The following is a 14,377-nucleotide window of genomic DNA, read 5'->3' on the forward strand; positions in this document are numbered from 1 at the left end:
CGAACTTGATAGAGGTGCCGACGAACGGTTCCAACGGAGCTATTGTTGTCCACGAAGCCCCGAAGCACGCCAACGGTTTACTTGCCCTCCCGCCAGCCAGCCAGCCTGCCTGTCTGCTCAATGACAATGGCGAAGATTAATTGCGTCGAAGCAGACCTCTTCGTCGGAAATTACGGATGTGACACAGCGAGCGAAACCTGTCAGAAGATATTTTGTGGAGCGCTTCAGAGCTCTAGGTCGTCCCGGTCATCCCCAAAGCGTCAGCTCACGTCATGCATACGACCCTTCAGCACACGATTGGTCTCTCTCGTGGCTTGTTGACTCGGCCAGGAACGAGATGTTTTGAATTTCTGAAAGCGGAACATCTTCAATCAGATCCCGAAAATATTTTCATCTTCGACTCCGATAACGGCGACGCGGAACTCCTGAAAGAGAAGTTTCGAGCTTGCTCAATTAGCACGGGCGTGCCGTTTCGCCGAGTTTCCGATCCGTGCCCGGAGCTTGATTTATAAGATCTGGATCCGTTGCGAAAGCGGAGTTGGAGAAAATGACGTATCGTCTCGCGCTCAGACAAAAATAGTACGGAGTAGTGGCCTGAGAAAATCATCGTCAGCGAAGACGATGACTGAAACAACACCATTCGATCAGAGAGGAGCTCCACACGAGAGTGTCGTCCGTGTATCTTTGGGTTGTGTTCAGGTTTCGATCAATAATAATAATCAATAATAAATGATAATAATAATCTACTGCTCGAATAGAAGAGGTCGGGGACTCGAGCGAGATGAACCTAGTATGCTTCCCGCTCGTCGTTGGCGCAACGGTTCTGCCGAGTCCTCCTCTGCTTAGGAGGGATTGCTCCGTAGATGTCGGCCGAGCGAGCGAGCGGGCAGGCTGGCGAGCATCAGACTACACAGCCTGGCTTCCCAAAGTTCGATACTCGCTGTGATGCTCGGGAACATCCCGAAGTGTCGTTACTGTGTGCAGGTAGCAAGCGGGCGACAATCAGACAGATGAAGCAGCAACCAATGCCAGCTCTCGTTTATTGTGTGACCTGCGGCAACAACGTCGCGCCGTCGTCGTCGTGAGGGAACTGCTCCTGAATACTGTCAAGCAAAAGTTCGCTGGGATCGACAAACACGCCGGTCGATGTCTCGCTGTATTGGTTACCGATGATTTTATTCAGCAGCCGTCGCGGAAGCGGGCATATCATGAAATGGAGGCTGTCGGAATCGTGTATCATTTTCTCCCGATCAATCCATTCATTTTGATTACCTCCCGCCCAATAGGTGAGCTCACAGCTGATCGGCGTATCTCTGATCCGTGCTCGGATGGAAAACGCAGAAGAATGCGCGAGCGATTCGAGCGGGGGAATTCTTTTGGGGGAATATCCTTGCGACGACCCGGTCGCAGCAGCGTACACGACCCTCCTCCTTTTTTGGTGGTTGGGCCCAGCACGTCCTTCCCTGGCCAACATATCCTCTTGCCATACGGTACGGGACCCGAGCGTCGACCCTCCCTCACTCGACGAGGCCCTCTCTCGTTGCTGCTGCCGCGCTGGCTCGCAGGCTCAACGGCTACACCAGCCAGCTGTAGGAGAAGGCCGAGGGAACATCCTCCACAGCTGGAATGGTCACGGCTTTCTGGCCTCGGAAACTTTAGAACAGTGACCCAGAATCGTCGACTACCACGGTGGCTTATGGTGGTGTACGCGTGGCCAGGAGACATCGAGCAGAGTGTCGTTCCGTCCGCTCGATTCTGCACGGGACTGGCGTCGACTTGTCAAGCTAACAACTTGTACAGAGCTTCCCGTGAGGTGGCGAATGGGACACGAGACACGAGCTCGACTCGGAGCGAGCCGATGATATGAAGTGAGAACATTTCAACGAGGTGCTGTGTTGTGACCGAGGATGGTTCTACGGCGACCGTGTGGCTCTCGTCAAACTCAGGGCAGCTTTCGTCATCAACCGTTTTCAACAGAAATCGAGCAACAAACGCAAAAACATTTCGAAAATATCGTCTCTGACACTCAACACAATTATTGAGTCGAGGAGAGTGGAGCATCTCTAACATAAACCTAGGATAGAACTTTGGCGCGCTGTAGACACATACCTGTACTGCTTAAGCCTCCGGAGTGGCTGAGCTGACTCGGGGCTGTTTTTGGAACAAACACCGGAGCTACCCTCCAGCTCTGGGAACTCGTCCTCGATCGTCGTTTCGCGAGAAATACGGATTCCGGAGCGGAGGACATTGGGAGTTCGGAAACTCGCTCGTGGACTTCGGTTTCACGAGCTCACCTCACACTTGGACGGAAGGCTCGAACGGGCTCCAGCGGCCCTGTACGGCAGGTTTCGGTCTACGTAAGGGCTTCCCACACGATTTTTGACAGCAAGCGACTTTTTCCTCCCCTCACGTGCTCACCCCGGCTCGCAGGGTTCTGTCACGCGACTGAAATAAGGAGAATCTCCGGCAGGAGCAGCGGAGCTTCACTGATTCATCTCGCTCATCAATAATTCGACGATACCCCTGAACAGGGGAAGGAGCAACGTTATCTCTGGAGCACATTCCTGGAGCACGGAATCGCATTCAAAATCCATCAGCCGGGAACTGAGGACGGAGACCTCGAAGATCAGCGAGCGAGGACATGCGAATGAAGTCATAATGTTGGTTAATCGTACCGAACAAAAAGGAGGTGAGAACGCCGCCCCAGGGGACGCGAACAGCGGCACCAAGAAACGGAAAAAGGTTCAGCTCGTGCTCGGCGGCCTGACCATGAACTCCCCCGACACGGCGACTCAGTCGTACAGCCCCCCTGACGTCCATGATTTCCCCATGGCTCCCACGTCTTCGTCCAAAATGAAGGTGATGGTACAGCATGAGGTCAAGGGGCCCATTCCTCGAAGGGACAGGTCTAGGTCCCTCTGCGTCGAAAAACTGCCCACGTTTCACAAGCAGCCCCCGAGCCCTGTGTTTAATGTGAAATTCCGCCATCTCGGCACTGCCAAAGCGAACGCCATCCTCGGTCGACGCGGCTCCGAGTCATCTGGAGCTGTCGCGGATAGACTATCCGTTCAGGCAGCCTATGCATGGTAAGAGCTACGACGGTAATCCCATAGCTAATGATGATAGCTATGCAGCTTTAGTAGTTGAGCTCCCTCCTTATGGCGACTGCTGGCCCTCCCACTGTTCCTGGACGGAGAGATTTGTGACACCTAGATCATCCCTGGTATATGTACACACATGAAGGCAGGAACGAACAATGGCTGCAGCTTCTGGGCGGTCGATCGGTCCGTCGGTCGGTCTGTCTATCTGTCGGCCGGTCGATTGCTTGAAACAAAGCAACCAGTAGTAGCCGACGCGTGATCAGGATCGGCTCAGCTGGTGGCTCAGGCTTGTGAATGAATTGCGCCCGTACTCTTCGCTCTCCACCTGTTTACGGCGACCATCAGCACTCTTCTCGACTTTCAGCGCCCGCGCGGTGGACCTCGCGGGGATAATTGACTCGCGCCGGAACCTGCCGCCTCGATGGCTAAGCGGGATTAGTTCTCAACAGATGCCGTTTAATTACTCGGCCAGATTGGTCGTAGGATGGGTCCAGATTCTATGCAAACCACTCCGAACGCTATTCCCCCGAGTGCTTCCTTCGGTCCGAAGAGATTGAGCCGTTCAGTATCTAAGGACCGGAATGCAATGCCCGATCAGTTTGTAAATCTTCCACCGACGCCGCATTATGATACTTTATGGTTCTGAATGCCGACCCAGAGGTCCGAGATTATCGATTGGTTGATTGGTTGATATATGAATTTGCCAACCGTTCCGGGTAGTATACATTTTGTTGTATGCGAGGGCCCCGTTCGCGAGTGGTGACTTTCCTCGATTGTTGAATGTTGGTGAATCCGACGAGCCCGGGAAACTAGTTTTTTCGTTTTCCGCCCCCTCCTCTCGAGACTTTCTTTTGTTCGCTCTACTGTTCCTCGTGTTGAGTCTTCATGCCCAGAGGCCTAGTTTCTCCACAGATCCTAAGGATCTCCGAGAAAGGCTCTGAGCCCTGTTCCTCCTTGCATTCCATGATGGCGTGCTCCAGGGTTTCTCTGAGGCGATAGCGGGACTCACAATTTGATATTATATCCGAGTAACCGTCTGCTGTCAATCATTCATGACGGGGAGCTGAATCGCTGGTCACGGTAGCTACATGAACGGGACTAGCTCGAACGAACTACGGAATTACGCTGATGTTTCTTTCTGTCACCCATTGGTCAAGTGGTCGCATCGTTCATATTAAATGTTTAATGTTCCATAATTGACAACTCGACAATCGCTCATCGCAGTGAACGCCGCGGTAACCAAGCACTCTTGACTAATGAGGCTGGAGTCTAACAGGTCTCCTGCGCGTGCAGCCGATGTCCCGATCCCGGTCGAGAGACGGCGGCGGCCGGAGGGAGTTTTTTTCCCCATAACACTGCTCCTGAAGAGAACGATTTCAGCAGTTTGAAAATTTCTCCCGAGTTTTTGCTCGGAAACACGAGATCGTCACGCCCCCCCCTTGTTCGACTTCCTAAGAGTCTGTCTACGTACTCCTGTTGATCCATCGACTCCCCGTCGACTCTTATCGTACACTTGAGACCTTGAGCGTCACCTGACGTCGGAAAGTTCCGAGTGAAGCCTCGGAATTCCGCTGCCCGTTCATGGAGCGACGCTGCATATGGTTCCTTCATGCATCAGGTCTCGAGAGCTCATTTTGCCTTTTATTCGCAAATGTGCCCACCGAAGGGCTTCGACTGCTAGTTCGAAGAGGCTCTCATCCGAACTTCTCCTCTGTCAAAGGTGGCGTTACCTTGATTTATTCTCTGGCCGAACTCGTGCTTTTTCTTCTCCGCCTCGAAACCCTCCCGAGGTTCCCTATCGACGTCAGTGCACGGTGTCTACTGACGTACATCCAATGCAAATTGAGTTGGTCTCTCTCAGTATGATCCGGGGTGGTGTCATCGAGTTCATCGGCCTTCCTGAATTTCCTATTACCTTGAGACGTAGACGTCCATCATAGCTGAACGGAAAACCTGACACACTGCTGGTAGGGAAAGGAATCTTCTCCATTATCGAGAACGTCGATGGTCCTAAATCTCCCTCTCCCGCGAATGGAGGACTTCCATTGTATGTGCCTAGGATTAAAGAGAGGATGACGAGGAACAACTCCCATGAGCACGAAGTCGTAACAAGCGAACTTTTCCGAAAAAGGAACTAATCCACTTTTCCTCTCGACTGTTCTACTCGATAACAGCATGCCGATGCTGAGCGCTTATCTCACTCACTCAGTCCGTATGCCTTCCCTCTCGGCGTTTTACCGTCGAAGAGCCTCGTGTATCCATTCCTCCCCGACTGTCGAGCTCCTGCTGCACTCGCTCCCATCGCTGTGCCTTCTGACTCCCCAGTCTTCTTGTCTCACCTCCTTCCCTTAGACTCCGCTCATCTGATTCCAGCCGGTGAGAGGTCTCTCTCTCTCCTGTTTATCATTGGAAAGAGTACATATATGGCACGCTACGAGACGTAGGTATCAGGCTGCGGGAAAGAAAGAATTCCTCTAAGGTAGGTAGTACATAAGATTTCATTGAGCCACATCGATCCCGTGCAGGCCTGATGCTTTCCCAGAGAATTCTCCATCGATACGATCGGCTCATCATAGTCTAGCTTCCTATTGCTCGATGTTCCTTGTTACGCTGCCCAATCCCAATAGAGTTGTAACGCGCAGCTTGCGATACATGCTCCACGTCTGATGATATAGAGAGAGCACAGAGAGAATATTCATGATATGGTTCCGGCGTCGGTTCCGACCAATCGCTCGTCAGCTACTGGAACGACTCATGGTCGGGTTTGTTTGTATCCGCTCATTCACCAAGTCCTGTAACTCCTTGTACGACTCGTGACTCCGGGAGCGTTTCTTCCCGGAAGATTGGCGGCAATCAGCTGTTCAATGATCGCAAACGATCGACCCTCGCTGTCCTGAACTTGGCGCCAGGACTCCAATCCGAGAGGATCGCAGACGGTGGTGCTCGGTATAATCACCGCTAACGTAGCGAAAATGAAGCGCGAGGCGCCCGATTCCATTAGGTCCTTATTTTTTGAAGGGACGTTCCCATCATCCGCGGAAAAACACGAGGCGAGTACACTATGTATCTTCTGAAGCTGAGCGGAGGTAGGATCAACCCGTGTTCTTGATTCCCAACGTTTTTCCGTTGAGAAGTGCAGCTGCTGTTCCTTATCCCGGGTGAGCTCCCAAGTGTCCACAAGTCTCAGTTCCGAATTGGAGCGAGGATATGGCTCCGATATTTCCTAGACTCGAAGATTCGAACTTTGCTGAGAGCCAGAACTTTTCCTGCCACCATGAAGTCCCACGGTGGATCGTGGCCCGGGACTGCTGCGAGTTCCACCGACAACAGGACTTGAGTCCACAGACGGAGCCGACGGTTCCAAGCGCCCGCCGTCGGAAGTTTGTTGCTCTTTGGGGGAATTCGGAGACGAGTCTCACGAAGGCTGCTGTCTATTGTTCACCGACAATTAGCTCTCATTGTGAGGAGTGAAACAATGAGCTCACAAAGGCGAACGACGTTCGTCGTTATTGCCATTGCTTCTCCAATTGCTGGGGCTTCTCTTCGTAGTGCACGTCCTGATCGGGATGCCGGACCCGTTCTGGGATCGCGGAGTCCATCTTCAGCAACAACGGTCGAGCACGTCTGGATATTCGAGCTGTCGCCAATACTCGTTTTATGATATGACTCTGCGTGCGCTACCATCTCGAGGAGGAGTCTCAGTCGTAAGGAGAAGAATCTATCACTCACACTGGTGCAACCAGCCGCGAGATCGGCCACGCCCTCCGCCAGAGGCTTCAGCTTTCAATATTCATGAGACGTGTGAGCATCGTATTCGTTCGTTCCTTCCTTCGTTACTCTGCAGATTTCCTTTCCGTGATGCCGTTTCCTCTCCCACGTTCGCCCCTGCTTCCTCCGTCGACTCCTTCCAGGAGAAAAGCTTCCCGTCCTTCGGCATTTTCCCGAATTTCCCGCTCTTTTCCTCCGGTCCGCTTTCTCTGTGCGGATACATTATTTGAATGGACTTTTCAAAATCTATTATTCCCGCTTTCCGGAAAATAAACCACCATCTTGAATATGCCAGTGGGCGAGGTCAGAAGGGTGGGTGAATGTCCGTCATGAGTGAGGCAACGACCCGCAGCTCGGTCAGGCCGTGAACGTCAGTGAGCGGATATGGAATTTAAAAAAACCTGTAGCGAAGGCAGGTGCGCAGCTTCCCGCTTCCGCTGCTCCCGCTGTCGCCGACCGATGTTGGGTATAGCGAGCCATAGACGCGAAGTTCGCATACCTCTTCACCGGACAGGTCGATAACGAGATTACTCTTGATCACCGCCGAGAATACCGTGACACTCGGATAGGGAAGAGAGTTTGCCGTACCGCAGAGCAACCAAGCGTTGGGTTGGTTGACTGAGCGAACGAGCTCTGCCGGTCCATCAACAGGCACTCTCTGACGTTCTTGTTCCGTGTGAACATAGAGGAGCACCGACAGCAACACGACGGTCGGTGTCTGAGAACGAACGAACGAACGGATGAATGACACGGGAAACGGAAGCGTCCGAGGGGGGCCCGGAGGCATTACGTTAGGCATTGCTATCGGAGGAGCCTTCCGGCGTCAGCGTCTACGACCCGCACACACCGTCGTCGGAGCCCTTGAGAGAATTTCGATGCAGGCGCGAGCTACCGCTGCGGTAGCCAAGCGCCGCGTCTGTGCCTTCCCTCTTTGTGAGAGTTCAGCTCCGAGAGCGGTACGGAGAAAACAGAATCGACGCTCGCGAAGAGGAGGAGGCGTCGCACGCGGGAAATTCCGTCGAGGGCCGGGAGATTAGGTTTTTCTGCGTTCCGTGGGTTTTTCGTCTCCGGAGCTTATTTCCCGGATGATGAACGAAGTTTCTCGACTGCTGACCCATCACCGTTCCGTCTCTCGGCAAACTGCGGGCTAGAGCCGGGAGTCGACCTCTCCGCCCCGTGTCTGCGGAGTCAGCGAAGCCTTCGGCAAATAATTTCACTATGAGAAACGCAGACTCGCTCAGGTCACCTCTCGCACAATCAGAAATGACGGAACTCCGGTTCACCGCGGGACGTCGAGGGCAACGGCGGTTTCAGACGTTTTCCGCGAACGCAAACCCACTCATGAATGCATAAACATGCATAGAGCCATGGTGGGGCCTGACTGGTCCGGCTGTCCGACGAGTGAGAAGGTGAGGGCGGCCGGAGCTTTTCTGTCTATCGGAGCTTGCCCAAATATATTATACATTCCTTACCATCGATGTCGCCAAGGGACGATCCGCCAGGCTCACACATTTGGATCGGGGAAATCCCTTTTTGAAGATTCAGAGATTACTGCCTCGTTTCCCGAGTAGAGGAAGTCGCTGATCCTATTCTTGCTCCAGCATGGAGAACATAAAGAATCGACTGTTACGAACGGACTTGCATTGGAAAGCCCAGTTATCCGCCGCCGTCATTCGTGCTGTTCGAGCCCCGTCGACACTCAGGAGGGGAACTCTCGTGTCCGGAGAGACGTCCTGTTGCACTCTATCGGAGCGTCTAAATCCCTGCGCGACGAACTTGCACAAACACTCATCTATCTGCAAGAGCCCGCAGTTTCCCTGAAGGTCACCGAAGACTCAGTCGTTCCACCTCCTCGACGCCGCAGGCTCCTCGGTATCCTGTTGACTGGCACCGCTTCGAAGCCGCTGGAACCATCCTTGATCCCGGTCTGGAACAGATTTGGCGATGAGCACCGTAGTATCGGGACAAAGTCTAGAGTCTAACTCAGACCGAGGTCGGACTCCGGACCCCTGGATCCTGCCGGGAGAGCCGGAGCTCGGCCGAGTCCCCCTGAGATTTTTCCTCCGATCGCAAAGAAGCTTCCGATGCAGTGGGAGGCGACGATCTCGCAGTTCGATCGATCATGGGATGAGTGATGCATTACGAGGAGGGCTCCGCTCCGCTGGGGAACACTCGCGAAACTCCACCGTGACAAAGAACAACCGTCGCACCGTCCGTCTCTCCTCGATTCAGTGGCTACCCTCCCACGCATTGCCGTACTGGCGGAAGCCCGAGGTGCCCCAGAGGCGTATCCAAATGACGTGCCCAATCGTGAGCCTCGGGGTCTGCGCGACGCTGGGCTGTGGACTTAGGTTTAGAAAAACTTTGGCGTATCGATTGCCTCTCCTCGCACTGACTAGTGAGCTTCGCAGCGGTGCTAAGGTGCTGTATATCCGCGCTGTGTATCCATTCAACCCAGTCTTGCCTAATCTAGCGTTATAATCGAGTATATGGCGCGACGGCGCGAATATAAAAGATATGTATACGTCCGTCGGGAGTTCCGGCATGAGGAGGTCCACACTCATAACGACAACAAACGAGTTGACCTTTGATGTGTTGATCAAATTAACTGGGGCAGCTGCTCGCTACGCCGGATGCTCGCCGAGCAGATGACTCGCGAGGGAACAGAGACCGGCGAACACCAACGATGATAACATCATGAGTGTCGTTCCATTGGATTCTTCGGATAAAGGGCGAGCCTCGCGTGCATAGCTCGTCCGAACTCCGCAGTTCGGTGCCTGGATCTAGCGCCTTCGAATCACTTCATCAGCGTCACGAGCCTGGAACGACCAGAGCAATCTTTCAGGATTCCTCGAATCCACAAGAGGAAGCCTCTTGTTACTTTCGGAGAGGGTATTGGGAGTTCCAGGGCTCGTCCTTCCATAGTTCTGCCCCCAGAATGTATCACTTTGGATGTGCAGGTCCGACGCGACGGCTTGTTTCCAGGATTGCATCTTTAAGTTTATCCTCAAGCGGAAGGGCCGTGACGCGTTTCACTCTGCACCGAGGTGGAGGTGCCGCGGCGAAGTTTTATTCCCCGTGGTGTGATTCCGTCGTCTGTTGGTTACGAGTGAGTGAATCGTAAGACCTCGCGACAAGAATCGAGTTTGACGGCGAAAAATCGCTTTCGGCATGAGGGACTATGCGGGGACAGACCGAAGCGGATGGGAAGGGAATCGAGTCCTCAATCGGCAATCGAACCCGCACTTGCGATTGAAGGTCCCCGCGAGTTTCTGAATGGATCAATAAGTCTCGCTGAATATTCGCGGGAATGGGCAAACTCGGCACTCCGGCCGAAGTGAGCTGCGCGAGCGAGCGAGCGAGCTTTTTCTCGACGCAGACTCGCTCATGTCTCGCGTCGAGTTTGATTTGCATTATTATTCGGAATCACTCCAACACATGGAGTCAGAAGTGTCGGTTCAAAGGGCGCGGTTCCTTTGCGGAACTTTCCATCAGCGGAACAAGGGTTTCCGTGGGTGTACCCTGTGAACTTCCGGTCCCCGCGAATCTTCGCAAGCGGAAGGCATTGTCGAGTTCTGTGCTCAGTCGATGGCGTTGTCGCGATGACTTCCCTGGAAGCGAGCGGACAGGGCCCTCCTACTTTGCACCCTGACGCCGCATGAATCGTCACGATCACATAATTGAGAACAGTTGTTCCGGTGAAGATTCGCCGAACGCGTCAACTCCACCCCCGGCGGATTTCGTGAGCTCAAGTGTGGAACGAGGACGAAACTGTTCTCTCATTACTCGAATAAAAACACTGGAATGCCGCAAGAGTCATGCACAACACCCTCGAGATCAGCGAGCAGCGAAACACTTGACACTCAAACGAGCCCTTGGGGCCACATTTTGGACTCTACGGCTCTACGCAGCAAGCCGGCTGGCTGGCTGGCTGGCGAACGAGGATGCTACGAGGAAGCTCCTCTTTTCACCTCCGCTCGGTTGTCTCTTAGCAACACAACCGAGTTAGCCGTTACCGTGGCATGCGTGGGACATATCGCGGCACCCCTACGACCAACTAGCATCCCGTTCGAAGCCAATGGTAGGCCGGGCGTTATTGCCTTATTGCCGAGGGTTTCCGGAACTTGGACGAATTCGTACCGAATCCAATCGTTCCCTTCGGAGACTCCACGATCCCTCCGCCATTGAGGCGCCGCGCCGCTGTCATCTCTGACCTCCGTATGGCGCTTGCCGCAACTTCATAGGCCTAGCGGTACATGCTCCATCGCGTTCAACTTCTGAACTGTATGGGCAGCCTCATCGCCGGGTGAAGGCATCACCCTGAGAATCGAATTCACTTTTTTCAATCCTCCGGTTGGTCAGACGGTCTATTTTTCGATCGAAATTCTCTGATCAGCAGGTCTATTTTCCGAACGCTATCCCCCGATCAGAAGGTCGAGCGTTCGGCCATAAGGAACTGTCCGACTCACTCCGGATCTATAAACGTCGTGTAGCGAACTTCCCAATACTTGCGAACTCCCGCCGCCAGCGACGAGTGGGAGTTACCAACACCTGTCGTGCTAAATTCTTGCACTTCCGCGTCCAAAGAAGTTGTCGGAAGGAGAACTTTGTCTGATAATAGTTTCACCAGGTCATCAGGACGCTCATGCAACTTTGGAAGGTCGTTGGGTCCAGCTGTGCTCGCGCAGGGAGGTGTCCTTGGATGCTAAATCCACTACAGTGGGATGGGAACAGGGTAAGGGGCAGATAGGCTTCCAAGCAGGCGGCCAGCTAGCCTACTTTTCAGGCCGGCAGATGTGACATGCTGTGCCTTTCCTTAATATCGACCGCCTGGTCGGGCGGATCTTCGTCCTGAAGTTCCCGGCTTATTCAACAGGATCGAAGCGCCCGACTTTCCAGGACGGACCTGATGAATAGACTAGGGGCCGAACCGTTTCTAGGAACGATTTGGCTCAGGAAGCCGGTCTGGATTCCGGTAGTGGTGGGAACGAGTCTTGCCTATGGCCTTGGAAAAGAAGAGAGTTCTCCGTCTCCGATGGGAACTCCGTGGGAGCCTCCGGGTCACTTTTGTCACGGTCGAGGGCGACTGCGAGACAGGGGGGCAAGACCCGGGTCTAGAGGCTGAAAACCTCGGGATCCGTTCCCCGCAGGACGGTGTCATTCTCGAGTTTGAACAATTCACAAACGGCCAACTTCCGACCGGACGGAAGCGCGAAGCCCGAAGGAGCGGGACTGACCGATCCCGCATTGCCGTCGATATCACGTGCCAAGCAGCTTCCGAAGCATTCCGGATCCCCTCTCCCCGAAGTTTCCGCCCTCAGGCGACTGGCTCTGGGGAACCTGTCGGAGGCCGTTGGTCCCTTATTCCGATGCACAATAGACTCGGTCAGGGATGAATACACGAAGAGACGATTCCGTAATACTCCGGGCACGCGATCAAACGGGGAACTCATCAAAGACTTGAGGGCCCCGATGTAATCGCTCCGCGGTCGGCCGCGCGAATAATAATTGAAGGCAGCGCGGTATCCTTCCCTTGGGGCGATCCTACGGGGGCACGCGGCCAGCAGTGGGAACGGACGAACACGCGACGCACATACATAACCACTTACAACTAAGGTCGACCGACAAACGGCAATGCGATCGCAGTCTGGACGGAGGGCGGAACCGGTCGTTGAGAAGATTCGACCGCAGCGATTCGGGAATCTTCGACAGCGGCGCTCGATGCCGTGAACGGCCCGAGCGCTCATGCTCAGCTCCGTTCCCACAATCCGATTTCATCGCAATTCTATTTATCCTGGTAATTAATTTCTTCCCAATCTTCGAACCCATGCGGAGAGCGCAACGACCGCGTCCCGAAAGCTGCGTTCCTCGAAGTCGACGGGGCCACAAATAGCCGCAGGTGCCCTCGCGAGTGCCTGTCGGTATCGAGATTCAGCGGAGGGAATCACTGCACGTAACAAGTATCAACCACCAGCAGCGGGGAAATATCGAGGGGAGCTGGAAACCCACATTTACTCAGGCAGCCAGCCAGCCAGCCAGTCGGTCGGTCGGTCGGGGGATGAGTGGGTGTGTCGGTCGGTCGATCGTGCGGCATTTTCGAAATCTGAGGAGAGCAAAAGAAATCGTACCCGGCGTTTCGCTCCACTTGTTGGAACTGCGGGAAACGGAAGGAAGGAAAGACGGTCAGGGTTTCGATGATATTACTTCGTTCGAGAATTGATGCGGGACGCAAGAGGGAAAGCAAACCAAATAAAGGCACAAAGAATTCGTTCGAGATTAAGGCTCCCGTACGAGCAGCCACGAACATATACAGAGCCTTCGCTCTTTGAAAGGATGTTTTTTATTCGTTCAAAGCCTCAGAAAGCTTGTTGTCCTGAGGCCAGAATCGCTTAACCTTACGCTGACCGCCCGTCCGGAACCGCGCGGCGGCCGTCGTGCTTCTCGCCATGTTTCCCAGTCTTCTGAACGTTCGAGCGACCGAGGAATCAAGCTCGCGTTCGCCGCTGTGTCCCAACTCCACACGTGAGGGCGTTTCGAAGCGGAACTGGCCGACTGATGTCTGTGTTCGATGCTGCTAGCATACTATGCACATCACCGCCGCGCTGCTCTAAGACGGATCTCGGATTGGAATCCGAACCACGACAAAGACGCTGCTGGAAGTTCCATCACAGACCGGAGTTCTAAGCCGACGGCTCGTCAAGGAAAGTTGATTCTCCCACACACATGTATCAGGGCTCACCGACTCGCTCCTTGTCTGGCTTGCACGCACCGCTCGCGTTCCGAGTGCCGTTTCTTGTTCTTGATTCAGGCGTCTGACGCCCACACGACAAATTACGTGCGTCTCGTTGGGCATAACGGACGACCTGTTGTTACTGAGCAAAGGGCGAACAGCGGCTCAGCTGGGACGTATGCTACGAGTCGCGGTCGGATGAATTGCAGGAAAGAACGCCCCAAGCTTTCAACGGACGGGCTCTCCCATGCAACGGTGCCTCGGTCTGATGGATCGATGCGTTCCCCTGGTCAGTCGCTCGGCGACCAGAGAGATCGTCGGCCTCGAAGAGTATTGTGAGCGTCGACATGAAGCGGCACCTCCAAGAAGAAGGCTCGGAGGCCTCCCCATTGTCGCCGCGGCGGGCATTGAGTTCGGAACTGCGGCTTCAGACTCCCGTGCCGTTTCCATCCAGAGGTACCATGAGTCGTCCGTATGTTCTCGTTCGCCACATTTGTGTCGATTGAGTTTCTTTCCGAAGTTTCCGGCGTGTTCCCTATTTGCTTCCCAAATGACACTGTCTGCCGGAGTGTCATTTGGGGAGGAAACGAGCAAATCAAATTCACTCGGCCGGACATTTTCAATTTCCTCCCTTCCTCCGTCACGAGGTCGGGAAGCACTTTTGAATTCGTCCTCAAACCACCATCGCTCGAAGCGGCCGTCGCCGTCACCTTTACCGCTCCCGGAACGGCCATCTACTTAGCCAAGAACAGGAGCTGCTCTGGGGAGTTCCGGTTGG

General features: G+C 54.2%; 1 protein-coding gene across 1 annotated transcript in view; it reads left to right on the forward strand.

Moving 5' to 3' along the window:
* The first annotated feature begins 2,658 nt into the window (after window positions 1-2,658).
* The window catches only part of LOC100905110 (GTPase-activating Rap/Ran-GAP domain-like protein 3), a 30,560-nt gene continuing 18,841 nt past the window's right edge, over window positions 2,659-14,377 (forward strand). Inside the window, exon 1 of the mRNA XM_029112557.1 lies at window positions 2,659-3,086. Within this exon, the coding sequence (XP_028968390.1) occupies window positions 2,659-3,086 (428 nt within the window). The remainder of the gene's footprint in view (window positions 3,087-14,377) is intronic.

The sequence above is a fragment of the Galendromus occidentalis genome, unplaced genomic scaffold, assembly GCF_000255335.2.
Source record: "Galendromus occidentalis unplaced genomic scaffold, Mocc_1.1 scf7180000077515, whole genome shotgun sequence".
Taxonomy (NCBI): domain Eukaryota; kingdom Metazoa; phylum Arthropoda; class Arachnida; order Mesostigmata; family Phytoseiidae; genus Galendromus; species Galendromus occidentalis.